Source organism: Populus alba, chromosome 16, assembly GCF_005239225.2.
Source record: "Populus alba chromosome 16, ASM523922v2, whole genome shotgun sequence".
Classification (NCBI taxonomy): Eukaryota; Viridiplantae; Streptophyta; class Magnoliopsida; order Malpighiales; family Salicaceae; genus Populus; species Populus alba.
Window position 1 is genome coordinate 4,752,563 of NC_133299.1, and position 14,691 is coordinate 4,767,253.

The window sequence follows — 14,691 nt, forward strand, 5'->3', positions numbered from 1 at the left end:
AAAATACTTAATAATATTTTTTGGTATAGTTGCGGTTACTTATCAAAGTATTTTTCACTTATAAATATATAAAAATAATATATTTTTATATTTTTAAAAAATTATTTTTCAAATCAGTGAATTCAAATGATTTAAAAACACCAAAAAAATATTAATTCGAAGTAAAGAAAAAAATTAAAAAAAATTAATTTTTTTAAAACATTTTTTAAATAAAAAAACAAATAGGACCAAGCTTGGATTGTTTGTCAGGATGGAAAACAATATAGGATGTTCTGGTTCTTATTTATTATGTGGTTCTTCTCTTCGCTACAAAGAGTGGAGTTATATCAAAATTCACCTAAAAAAACAGGGATTATTGCATTGACAATCTTGGGAGATCATCACCCTCCACGGAATTATACTCAAGCATCATCATCATCATCATCATGGATAGATAGATACCAGTTCAACTGATAAATGCCTCACTCTGTTAGTCAACAATATGGATATCCACCTTCCAAGGCTCTGTTAGGCAACAATAAGGAGTATATGTGACATTGTTCAGAAAAAGGGGCCTAATTAAACAGGATTCCCAAAAACTCAAACAAATGTTAAAATTGGAGGCTAGAAGAATTACATGCAGCAACCTTTCTTCTCAGAATTCTGCTCCTGTGAAGGAACTAAAATCCTAGTTCCCTTGAAGGCACCTGAATTTTCATCCGACTCGTCATTGCCAGCAAGAGTTCTCTTGCTGATTATCCTATATATTTCTGTCAGCATCGTTAAAAAAGCAGCCTCAACATTGGTAGCCTCGAGTGCTGATGTCTCCATAAAGAAGAGATTCTCTCTCTGAGCAAACTCCTTAGCATCTTCTGCCGGAACTGCTCGGAGACTCCCCAGGTCACACTTGTTGCCGATGAGCATGATAATAATGCTCTTATCAGCATGCCCCCTCAGTTCCTCAAGCCATCTAGCCATGTGATCGAATGACTGGCGCTTGGTCATGTCATAAACCAACATAGCACCGACTGCTCCCCGGTAGTATGCACTCGTCACCGCCCTGTATCTGAGAGAAGAGAAGAAACACCCCAAGAAAGAACAAACACAAAATGTACTAAAACAGATTCAGATTTAACTGTACATGTTCATTTTCAACAAACATAATGGAAGAGCTTGCAAATATCAGATTGCCTGTTTTAGGACCAAATCAGGATTAAGGTCAGGCCGATAGAGACTAAGGTACCATTCAAAAGCAAACAGGCAGGAAAAGGAGGGATTTAGCTTTTCACATAGGTATAGTTGTTCATCTGAAATATTGTAGCCAGAAATTTTTCACACTAAATTAGCAACATATATGATGTCAAATTTGGATGTACGGTACCGAAAACCTTCTGCAAGCAAGCACATTGTTTGGCTATAGATGTATTTAGGTTGCTAATGAACTATAGGCCAGCATGACTTCAGAGGAAATGAAAGTTAAACTGAGATTCCTTAATAATGTTTAAATGAGAATTGTAACAAATACTAAAAATATAACTAAATATTTCCCTGTGAAGATCATATTTGTTTGAGCAAAACCTCATTTCAATGAGAAACCAATGATTGCCTAAGCAGAATGAAAATGGAACATGCATTTCAAGAATCAGTTCTCCATCTTCTGTTGTGTTTTAAGGAGAGGGAACATGATGTCATTGTTTTAAGAATCAGTTCTCCATCTTCTGTTGTGTTTTAAGGAGAGCAAAACCTCATCTTCTGTTGTGTTTTAAGGAGAGGGAACATTACTGATAATACTGATAGTGGGATTCAGGATTGCTTCAAATTAAATGAGAGAAGGCTCCTCAATATGTGACAAACAAGGTCTATGCCTTAAGAAATATTGCTTTCATGATAATATCAGAAAGGATTTTCAGAGCCAATGTCAAGTTTGCAGATAATACTTCTATTTGGGTCTGAAGCCTTTGTTTCAGGATTAGTAGCTTCTAAAGCAGCAGTAGTTTCCTGAAGATCTTCAAGTAAAAAGGACAGGAAAAAAAAATATAAGATGATTATCAAGGTTGTGTTGGTCAAGGTATTTGGAAAGAGCCTCATAGAATGCCATGTGTGTGTGTAAGTTAAATTCTCTTAAACAAGGCACAGAGCAGAAGGATTAACAAAAACAGGTCCTGAAAAATAATGACAGAGATGTAGAAAAATTCCATCAGTTAAACTAACACATCACAGAAGTCATGCCAGGGGGAGTCTCATATGACCATAATAGTCCTGAGTGTTCAAGAAATCTAAGATGAAAGTGTTGTGAAATAATCTCTCTTCTCCACCGTCCAATCAATAGCCCTTTCTTCTCCACCGACCTAGCTAAGAGTTGGAGCATGGAAGCTGAAATCAAGGGTTCGACGATGGCTGCCATCTTTGTCTGTGTGATACTACTGCCTAAGAAGCACCACCAGCGTCCTCATTAACCCACTCCCACCACCAGAGGCATCAGAGCATGGTTGAAGATAAACACTTGGTGTTTTGATTTCTGCCTGGTCACAAATGTGTTTGTAACACACCATCATAACGACGAGGTCGAGAAGAACACGCTGGTGAAAAATGAGCGAAAAACTAACATCCCGCATGGCTGCATGTGCCCACACGCGCCAATGATGGAGTTGCCGACGTGCTGCACGAGCCTTGCCTAACCCAACCCGAGACCAGTTGACCCGAACCATATTGGCTGACCTGAAACCAGTACCATGTCACCAAAGCCCATTCAGCAGCCATGTCAGCAAAGTAGAGCCGCGAGTGGAGTCAAGCCAAAGTGAGCCAAGTAGAGCCGCAGACTAAATGAATTAATTTAGTGTAGTTAATCCTACGTGCAGCCAGTTTATTTCTTGAATTTAGATCATTCATAAGGTCATACTTGTTTGAATGATTTCATATCTAAGCCATCTAAAATGCAATTTGAATAATTTCATATTTGTTTTCAGCTAATTTCATCATTTTAGATACAACTATATGATATGATTGTTGAGATTCAGAATGAAAATAGTGGTGGTGATGTTATGATATAGATTGCTCCTGGATGGGACATGTGATTATTATTTTTTTATGGGGAGATGATGATAATAATAATAATAAAAAAAGACAGACTTAGAGATAGAGTTAAGAAATTTAGTTAAGGGAGGAAATTTTAAATTTTACTAGTTTTAGAGTCAAAACTATGAGTTGTCCAAGACAAAGGATGAAATAAATATTCTTGCAAGGGTCGTGACCCTGCTAACTCCCTTGTCTTCGCCTCAGTCAATGATATTAAGATCATGGAAGACAATAGCAAAGACATTTTCAATGTATACAAAGAATGGAAAAATGAGTTATTTCACATAATTGAAGAGATGTGACCACCTATGAAAAGACGAAGACATCTTGGTTTGAAGGTGTGGATAGAGTCGGAATCTTGAGTGAGATAGTGTAGGCACTTCGATGGAATGCACAAAAACTCCATGCAATCAATGGCAATGATCTCTCTCATAATGCATATATAGTAGTAGAGAATGTTAGAGCCACTTGAAAACATTTTAGAGAAAGAAAGATGTAACCATCCTATAAAAAACTATAAAGGCACCTTCATAAGAAGGTGTGACTCCAATATTAAATCACCCTTGAGTTGATGTTACAACTGGATATTAGTGGATACGATCTATGGATAGTCAATATAATGGAGTATCTAGGACAAGTATAGAGATAGGTGTAGATCAACTTTTCATGTGCTTCCCCATCGTGAAAAAGGAGGGCTAGTTGGACTCTTGTATGAAAAGCAAATGACTAATGGAAAAGTAAAATGCAGTTCCTAGGATGGAACAAAGGATAAACATGACTCTTGGATGAGTAGACTTTTAGAAGAATAATAATCTCGTGATCACATTACAACACTCAGTAAGTAAATGTTGCACTCGAAAATAAATATTTTTTAAAAAAAGTGTTGCAAGCCTGGGTGAAAGGCTTAGTTGATTATTCTAGACCGAATATGGTTATAAAGCTTGATGGGGGAATATGGTATGTCCTAGAGACAATGATCAACACTTTTTAGAAGTGGGATGTTAGGTCATTTAGTTGTAATGATGCTTTGGTATGAGAAAAAGGTGTGTTTTGGTTACTTCAATTATTGAAAGATTTGACAATTAGCAAAGAGAATAATTACGCCACATGAACGGAAAAGGAGTGATTGTTGGGTTATTTCCATTCATGTGAAATGGCGGCCCATATGTGCAGCAGCCAAGAATGGATGGCACTGTGCGTTGACAAAGCTTGAGGTCGACACCTTTAATGGTCAAGAATGGATGGCACTAGCCGCATGCTCCTCTATAGCACTTAATTTCTCTACATTTTGATGTTGTAGACCAATGGCTACTGAGTTTGGATTACAACAAGAAAAGAAAAACAGAAGCATGGCATTGCAATTGATGCCAAACCAACCTCTAAGCAGGTGCAAACTAACTAGACACAGTCATACAGGACACGGCAACGAGAAAGATGAGATATAAAACAGCAACAGTGCCCAAGAAAAAGGACGGGTGCAATGGTCATCCTTTGACAAACTTCCCACAATTAGCAGCATCCGCACATATGCTTCTATTTACGTATGAGATCATAAGGAGTCTGTGCGAGAAAGAAAGGGAATTTGCTCGAGTGGTGTAGAAAACTATAGCAGGAACCGCTCCCAAAAGAACAAAAATCATAATTTGAGAATGCGAAAAGGATGTGGAGATGGAATTCTTATACCGGATAGAAATCTCTACTAGATCATGATAGGACTTGCACATTCTCGGGCACAAATTTTCCAATCTGGTTTTTAATCTTCAAAAATCTAATACTCAAGCTCATTGCAAGTGATCTAATCTAAATACAATAACAAAATATCAAGAGAAAGTGTCTAAAACACACACCTTTCTTGGCCAGCAGTGTCCCAAATTTGTGCTTTGACCGTCTTGTTATGGATAGCAAGCGTTTTTGTCTGGAATTCAACCCCAATGGTGGCTTTAGAATCCACAGTGAATTCATTTCTTGCAAACCTCGCAAGAAGCTGTGATTTTCCAACTGCTGAATCTCCAATTAGCACAATTTTGAAAACATAATCAATCTTTTGATTGTAATCAGCATAATTCGACATTTTCGCATCCACAAATTAAATCCCACAAGATTCTCTCCTCAAAAACATAAAAAACCATGCAAAAAAAGAGAGAGATTGTAGTGATCTGGTGTCAAAACATCATTATTCGTTCCAGCATTAAAAACAATAAAAAAGCTTAAGAAAAAAGGATCGAAAAGAATTAATTACCGGTCAAGGCGAGAAAAAGGGTAAAATGGGAATTAGGAATGAGGGTTAGGGTAGGGTTTGAAAGGTAATGAAAAAATAAATAGAAATGATTGGTTTTGTTTGTGAAAAGGGTTGCAGAGAAAGACAAGGGTGCGAGGAAGGAAGAGGGGGAGATGGAGGGAAAGACCAACGGCAATTGCGGGACCCATTAACGGTTTATTACGGTAAAGATTTAGGTGCATTGCAGCATACACAAGTAAATCAAATGGGTAGATCTGGGTCGTTGACTGTGATGAAGTTGATGGTATCATGCCTATTTTAGGGTATTTTATCAATTAACCACCAGCACCCAAAAATAATTATCGGCTAATTAAGATAGATTTTTAGAGGTTTTCTATTTTTTTTCATGCCTTGATTCTTCTTGATTAAATGATTTCTTAGTTTTTTTAAAAAATTAAATAGTATATAAAATCGATCAAGGATATAATTAAGAGATGGATTAAAAAACCCATCACGATTAATCAGTCGATATTTATGATACGAGCCCATCATCTTCACACTCTCGAAGAGGGGAGAGTTAATTGTGTCTTAATTACTTGTATAATTGCATATTGGAGCCCTTTGAGGGCTTGATAAACTGACTTCGCGAATTTAAGTTTATTATCCTTCAACTCCATGGTACGTACATCCCCCGTTTCATGCACAAATGCGAGCTCGAGACATATCAGCCTTCAGGACTTGGTTCCCTGACACGTTTTATCCTCCATCTCTGTGTTACCTCCATTAATGTCGATCCACTTGGTCCTTAGTCTAGCCTCATCACTGTTAGTCCTTGGATAGTAAACCTGACGGGTGGGTTTGGTCCGATGAACAAGTTTTATTGTTTTATTTGGGTTTGAATTTCCTAGTATTAATTTTTTTAATGCATGATTTTTAGGTAAATTTTTTTAATTTAAATTTTGAATGGGTACTATGAATTTCCTTGGGACAACATGCAAATCAACATGGAGAAGAGATAAAAAAAAATAAAAAAAATAAAAAAACAAACCAAAACCAAATCAGATGAAATCATAATGCACATGTGCTGTTCAGGGAGATTAGCCTTACTAAGATAAATTAAAAAACACTAAAAAAACTTTTTTTTAACCATGGTAAGCTACCACACGCTTTCTTTTTAACCATGATAAGCTACCACACGTGCTGCAAGATGACACTAGGATGATTTAGACACTTTAATAATTTTTTAAAATTATTATTAATAATAATCAAAATTCCGAACTGTCTCTAAGGATCAAATGATTGTAACAAAAAAAAAAAAAACAATATAAGATTATGAATAAGCCCCTAAAAAACTTTGAGTTCATGTCCCTCTAAAATTAAGATGTTGTATTTAATTTGTAAATGTTTACAATTCATTTTCAAATTGATATATTGACTTTAAAAATTGTCGCAATCAAGTAAAATTTTGGGTATATGAATGTGGAGCTAACACGATGCAACAGTGATGACACGTAAAACTCCGTTATGACAAGAAACTGCCCTCTATTTCATTATTTTTAAATCTTTGAATGAACATAAAAAGGGTATTGAAACACGGCTTAAAATTCATTTTATTAACTTATTAATTTTTTCTTATTTTTTTATAAATATAAAAAGAACGTTAAAATCCTAATTAACAATTCATTTTATAAACTTACTGATTCCCAAGTTAGGTTTTAATGCCTTTTTAATATTATAAGAAAACTAATCAATTAACGAAATTGAAAAAAAAAATTCTCAAACAATTTATTTGCATTTTAAAAATAATTTTTTTTTTCTTTTAACATATTAAAAATCAATTTTAAAAATTAAAAATTATATTATTTTAAAATATTTATAAATAAAAAATACTTAAATAAAATATTTCAAACATGCTCGTGATCTTTCTTTTCAATAACGGCGTGCAAGGCTCTCGAAATGCATGCATCAAACCACTTTAGAATACTTTCAGTCATTTACCACTCGCCAGCGCCGGTTGATTTAGATTGGAGAAGGAACAAAACAACTAATTAAGGTCATTGAATCAGTCCAGTTCAGGCTATACATCAAAGTAGAAAGACTCAACTTGCCTTGTTAATCCACTCTTTTTTTCAAGGATTGAAGAATTGGATGAATTTGTACAGTTAACTGTATATATTTCACTCCTCTCACTCTGTATGAGCCAAGGATCAAGATTACAGTGACTGACACTTCTTTAATTAAATATATATCTAGAAAGATACAACAAGACAGCACAAGGAAATTCATGCATTTATCTTTTCATAACAAGGAATTGATGCCTTACAACATGTTCTATACACTTCTCTCTTTATATCAGGTCGTGTGATTGGAAGCTCTGTTTGCTTCAGGATCAGAATGGGTGGAGATTTCTACCGAACTTGCTACATCTTGCCCACTGAAACAAAAATATTTTGCTTTTGATACTGAAGATCAATGAGAACAGGTCCTAAAGCCCCTTGGATTTCTGTACAGAAGCACCTCAAACAATTTTGTTTTGCAGTGGTTTCTGCTCGCTTAAGCACTTGCAGTTGGCTCTGTTGTCGCTGAGTGTCTGCAAAAGAACACGGATTTGTGAATGAAAGAAGACGGTATATTTGGAAAAAACTCCTACGTTTTTCGTCTTTCTCCTTCATACCTTGTACTGCTTCTGAAGGTCTTTGATGTAATCTACAGCCAAATCTAGCATGTCTGCTGTGTTTGTTTGCTGCAAAGAAGAAAAACACTGTCAGTTTCCCGAGAAAACTTTGAAGCTGAATTGTATATGGCAATATCCTACCTTGTCCATGTTTGGGACAAGCTCTTGTAGTTTCCTCATTCTTTCGCTGATCCGAGTTCTTCTTACCTGAAAATAGTTTATTCCATATAATATTGTTGTAATAACTACGACAACTGATTGGGCAGATGACCAAAACTATAAGAATGAAGGGTGGTTCGATATCTGATACATGAATACTAAAAAAAGAAATGTGAATGGCATGGCGATAATTAATCATACTCTTTCTGCAATACTTCGAGGGTGAGTGGCACAACCACGCTTTGCTCTAATTTTGCAAGGAACAGAATCTTGCAAATGAAGGAACTTTTCCATGGCAACCATTTCAACTGAAGTCTTTGGTAAACTCAAGTGATGGGCGAATACATGAGCGCGATTTCCAAGCTCTCCGTTCTAAATTTACACAACCAGTTGGATTAGAACTTGAGCAATGAGCAGTAATGGATAACTTAACACCTAGTACACAAATGTATACCTGAGCATTATTAGAAAACAGGTTTCCATTTTCTTGATCTCTTTTCATTCTGCTAAAATTCTCTGACAAATGCGAATTGTTCCAAGAACCATATGGAAACCCATGACTGCTATGAAATCGACTGTCAGCACCAGGGCTGCCTGCCTCAATGCTTTCGCTCCCAATTTCAGAAATCTGTGACCGAAAGCCTAAGGAAGAAGGTGCTCTTGATGAGAAGCTAAGTTGACTCTTCAATCTTGAATTTGCTTCTCCATTAGTACCATTCCACCCAGGATAGCCTGCAATTTACTGAGATATTTTCAATTATTCCTTCTACCCTCTACCACAACAATAGATGAACACTTAAAAGTTTCTTCTTTTTAATGCTCTTCTGATTCTTGATGATCATGGTATCGGAGGAAATTTGCATTCCTGACGATTCTTCGATTATTTTCTAGTCATGTTAATTCTTAGTGTCTAAACAACTCGTTCAACAGAGAGAGAAAAAACACCCCTTTTAATTGCATCAATAAAATGTTTTCTATAGTTCATTCTTTCTACGAATCCGATCAAACATCTTAAAAGTTGAGATTTTTTCTTCAGTATTCAAAACTCAGTGGAATTTGTACGCACACCTTGTATGAATTGCCCTAATACATGCATCAAGTACAATGACTTGTCTACTCTATCTTCAGAGCAAATAAGCTTCTAAAAACAATACGTCTAACATGAGTATCTGAAGCTAACATGTATATTATTTTCAATAAATGAACCTCCAAAGTAAAAGAAACTCCCAACAATACAAATCTAAACAATCATATGATTAACAAATCGCTGAAAAGCACGCCATTTGGAAATGAGAATAAGAAAAATACCATTTTGACCAGAAACATTCCCAAAAAGTCCAGCAGGAGAGCTATTCTGCCTAGCTAGACTTGAATCAACCCTTTTAAGTTGCTCATGATGACCCATCGAGATTGAACCAATCAAACCATATGAACTATCCATAGCTGAAGAATTTGTGGCCGAGCTCTGTCTTGGATAATGAGGAGGCAAACCTGAATAACTCCGCGGAAAGTTTGAATAGTTAACGGCTTCCTCTCTCACTTTTGCTGCAGATTTATCCTCAAACTCTTGGTAATTCAAAACAGAATCATTGTCAACTCCGCTGTCATTAAAACTTGCAAGAAGTGAACTTGGAGCTGAGCGAAATCTCAATAACCCTGAACTGGGTTGATTTTGTTGATGATAGTTGTTATTACTACTTGAATCCATTGACATATGCTCTGTTTTACTCTCTTTCTCTCTGTTTCTTCTAAACTATTGTGGGCTCAAGTTAACAGATTTGATGCTGAAGAACCATTTACACATACCCCAAGAGGAACCACTTTATTATAGCTCAAAGAAAATTCTGGGAATATTTTAGTATCACTTTCTTGAAAGAAAAAAATTGTCAGCTTATTTTTTAAGCAGAGTAGAGATAAGATCTTGAAGAGGAAGCAACCAAGAAAAGAAAAAGTTTAAACCCTTTTAAGAGAAGCGTACAAAGCTTAATGAGTAGAACGAAAAACCTCAAGAAAAGGGTTTTATTGATGGTATAGTATATATGTATTGTCAAACGAAAAGATTGAAAGTGAGAGAGAGAGAGAGCGAGAGAATGGAAGGTGAGTTTTTGAGAAAGAAGAGAAGAGGTCAAATGGGAGCATCAGATTTTCTCTTCAAAGCACCGAAAGCGAGGAAGATCTTGAGCTTAAAGGGAGGGAGGGAGGGAGAGGAGGAGGAGGAAGAGGAGGTGGAGGTGGTGGTGATGGGAGGTACAGAGAGAGGGAGACAAAAAAAGGAAGGGGAGAGGCAAATGTTTATCTTTCCTCTTTGTTTGTGAGAAAAGGTTATGAAGCCACTGGTTTAAAGTACAGAAAGCAATCAACCTCATCTCTCCACCTAAATTTGGTGTCTTTTCCTGCTTACCAAAATGCCCTTGCACAAATTATTTTCTAATATTATTTAAATAATTATTAATTTTGAATTGTTATTAATTCATATAACTAGTAATTTCTTTAATTATTTTATAAAAACTTACACTTTGTTTAAATTCAAATAAAAAATTTAATTTCAATACACAACAATCTAAAATAACATTTGATTAAAAAAAACAAAGCTAATATCAAAGTAAAAGAAAAGGAATGGTTTGGTTATATCCTTCAATTAATTCAAAATATTGATAATATAAATATTGATTCGGTGACTAAAATTTATTATTGAAATTTTTATAAGTATCATTAATAATGATAAAAAAAAAAATTGAGGTTATTGAGTGAAAAATATATCACAACATAAAAAAAAAATTTATTTAGATTACTATGCTCAATTTCTCCTACATATTTTTAATTTCATTTTATAAAATTGGTTAAATTGGAAAAAGTAGTTGTTTGAGAGAATTTTTATAGTTATTTTTTAAAGTGTTTTTTATTTAAAAATATATTAAAATGATATTTTTTTTATTTTAAAAAAATTATATTTTATATCAATGTATCAAAATAATTTAAAAATATCAAAAAAAAATTAATTTTTTTTTTAAAACACAATTTAAGATCGGTAGTGGAAAGAAACAATCATTCAGGGGAGAGAGGGTGGATCAAGTGACGATGACGCCGTTAATCCTCGAGAATAGTGGAACCGATACCGTGGATAAGGCATCTACATTTATAAATAATACAGGAAGGGGAAACTAAAAAAACTGTTGACCAGTTAAATGTTGACGTCACCGTTAGATCCTTCGAGAACAAGATTCATGCCGCATCTGATTCGTCCCTTGCAGTCTTTTCACTTTCCCTCCGTGCCTGCCTATGATCATATCTATCGCAGGCGCCGCATTTCCACTTCATAAGTACCACTGCTTCTTCTCATATTTACAGAATTGGCCATTTGAAAGCACATAGTAGCCGCATGCTTTCACTTTTTTTTTTTTTTTTTTTTTTTTTGCGTTGGTATCAAAATAATGTGGGGGTGAAATTAATGGAATAATTCTTATTTCGTCAAAATGAATAAAATCCAAGTCTTAAAAGGAGAAAAGGAGGAATCAATTTATTTTCATATTTTTTTATATATGCATAAGACATTGAACAAACTTTGGCGGTGCTTTACTCTACATAGATTCGACTATGTTTATTATTTCCTATTACCATTTTTTTTTTTAAATCATTATGCTTCAAAAAAATATTTAATTTTTATCCAAAACAATATTACGTTAGCACGCGGATTTAGGATTGAACTGGATTAAGTTTGTTTTGAATATTAAAATCAAATGCGGAGTTCTGAATGAAACTCTGGGGTAGCTTCAAGATTTTTTTTTAATTTTTATCAAAAACAATATTTATAAAAAATTAATTTAGATTAACTATATAACAACTGTAATTAAAATAGTTGTTTGTTGATGAATCTATTTAAGTGAAGAACAAGTATCCTTCTCTTGGGTTAACGGAGATAAAGTAGATTTTTTGTAGATTTTTTATATAACATGTTTATGATCATATGAAGGTAAAACGGCATCCTAAGTGTAACTTGCATGGATAATTATTGAAATAATTTGTCTAGCGAGAGTCTCACTCGCAGAAGATGAAAGGCAAACCACCTTTGAAAAAGATATAAATTTAACTGTTTAGAAATTTATATCCTTAAATCTTCATGGCTGAGCATAAAATTCAAAAAATTATTTAAACCGGGATAATTAGAAAAAAATAACTGAAAAATCCAAACCGTGAAAAAAACTGATTAAAATTTTAAAAAAATTGATTAGTTCGGTTCGGTTTCAGTTTTATAAGTCTAAAATAAAAAAAAAAACGAATCGAACCCAAACTAAAAAAAAAAAACTAGAAAAAAACTAAATCAAATCGAAAAAACCGAGACAAATTAATTTTTGTTTTAAAAAATTGAATTGAATCAAAATCGGTCAATTTAAACTAATTTCAGTTTAATTTTAATTTTTTTTTTAAATAAAAAATTTAATTTAATAAATTTTTTATAAAAATCAAATCAAATCAAAAATAATACACATCAATGTCTAGTCTTTCTTGCCGTCGATCGATATAAGCAAGCCTTCGTGCAGTTGTTTTTAAAAATATAGGTAGGAAAACAAAGTACAAGAGAATCTGGCTTGGGTGAATGCATAATCTTAACTTATTACAGCCATCGCTACTAGTTTATTGTTAATTGCCAGAGACAAGAGAAGATCCCTCGTTAAGCACTGTTGTTGTTTTCTCGCTAATGTTTTTTTAATCATGATTGAATCTAATCTATGCCTTGAAAACCTTAATTAATTCAATGATCTTCACATGTACCCTGTGGTCCTCTCCCTCCCATGGCGCCTGTGATAAAATAATAATAATAATAATAATAATAATAAAGGACAAAAAAAACAGGTTATGAAATAAAGTCAAAATAAAATAATAGGGGGGATGCAAGACAGTGGCTTCACGTTCAAAGCTGCCACCATACTAAAGTAAGGAGGTGTTTGTGCGGCGGGTGACAAGGACACGTGAGAGAGCATTTTTAGGGCTGTCGGGAACCGTTTAAAAGGGGTGTTTTTTTTTTTTAATTTAAAATTTTTTTTTTTTATAATTTTAAATTGTTTTGATATTATAGTATCAAAAATAAATTTTTAATATATATATATATTATCTTAATATATTTTTAAACAAAAAAAATTTCAAATAAAACTGTTATTATATTTTAAAACATATATAACTTAAAATAAAGATCTGCTAAACAAAAATCTCTTTCCATGTTCTAAAAAAAAGCTCAAAACTATTTTGGATTATTTAGGAGTGTTGTTGCAGTTGTTTTTTAAAGTATTTTTTATGCTGAAATATATCAAAATGATTTTTTTTTTATTTAAATTTTTTTTTACATCATTACATCAAAACGATCCAAAACATAAAAAAAATAAAATTAAAGTTTTTAAAAACACGGATACAACCATATTTCCAAACAAGAATTTAATTGAAAATGGTATGACACAGCAGGGCTCGGTCGGTTTCCCCTTGTTGTCTTTTTCTGTATTGTTAATATGAATGTCTTGGCCAGTTTATATATACCTTAACTAATTTTATATGTTTTCAAATTAATAATTATATAAACATTTAATAACCCTAAAATTTATAAAAATTAAATTAATAATTTTTAAAAATATAAATTTAAAATATGATCAATCCACACAATATCTTAAAATTTCCTTGATGTCATTCTTGAATCGGGTACAACTGAAGTGCATGGTTTTGACAAACTTGGTTGGGCCAGGGCATTTCTTAGCCGGCGTCTGGGATTTTAGTTGCCCCTTTTGAATAAGGATGGGCCTCCTATTATATATGGTAGGTCCAGGTCAATCATCACTGCAGCATAAAAATTAAAAAAAAGTTTGTCTTGCCCTTTTCAGTAGATCTTTGTTGAATGGAGATACAGGGAGAAATTATCTTTTAAAATATTTTTTATTTAAAAATATATTAAGATAATATTTTTTTATTTTTTAAATTTTATTTTTAATATTATAACATATTTTATATTATTAAAAAAATAAATTTTAAATAAAAATAGATTTTAAAAACACTTTTTAAACATAAAAATAATAGGTTTTTATTTTTTTTTAATGAATGGTGGACTGCTATTATATTAGTTTTTGTATATTAAAACTAAAGTACTATACTTTTTTTAAAAAACGATATGGTAAAAAGGCAGATGATGAAGACTTGACCATGGAATTATCCAAGAGAAAAAAGTATCATACTCTTTTCTTTGTTTTTTTCATTGTTTTTTTTTTTTCTAATACCAATTGATTTTATATTAGCAAAGCTAGTTATATTTTGTTGATGATCAATCATCATTTTTTTTTATTTTTTTGTCAAAGGAATATTCAAACACGTTATTAGTTGAGTTTCGTGAAAAAGCGATCACATTCCCCTTATTCCCTCTCAAATAAATCAAATTAATAACTAATAATGTCATTGTCAACCATATGAAAGTTGACTTTTTGTTTAGAATATATATAATGTTATACAGTAGATACATTGCCGCGGAATATTTTAAAAATATATTTTTATTTAATTATATAAAAATTAAAATAAATATTAGTGAAAAGGACCTTGATCTATATTCCGGAGG

General features: G+C 33.0%; 2 protein-coding genes across 2 annotated transcripts; both read right to left on the reverse strand.

Moving 5' to 3' along the window:
• Positions 1–495: 495 nt before the first annotated feature.
• On the reverse strand, positions 496–5,154 carry LOC118052080 (ras-related protein RABA4d). Its single transcript, XM_035062907.2, has 2 exons — positions 4,902–5,154; positions 496–1,045 (listed from the first exon to the last, which is right to left on the reverse strand). Exons 1-2 carry the CDS (start codon positions 5,123–5,125, stop codon positions 613–615), a joined length of 657 nt encoding a protein of 218 aa, XP_034918798.1. The 5' UTR covers positions 5,126–5,154; the 3' UTR covers positions 496–612.
• A 2,331-nt stretch (positions 5,155–7,485) lies between these two features.
• On the reverse strand, positions 7,486–10,381 carry LOC118052071 (transcription factor bHLH130). The gene is made up of 6 exons (XM_035062895.2): positions 9,414–10,381; positions 8,560–8,837; positions 8,307–8,477; positions 8,088–8,153; positions 7,947–8,015; positions 7,486–7,862 (listed from the first exon to the last, which is right to left on the reverse strand). Exons 1-6 carry the CDS (start codon positions 9,817–9,819, stop codon positions 7,791–7,793), a joined length of 1,062 nt encoding a protein of 353 aa, XP_034918786.1. The 5' UTR covers positions 9,820–10,381; the 3' UTR covers positions 7,486–7,790.
• Positions 10,382–14,691: the final 4,310 nt, after the last annotated feature.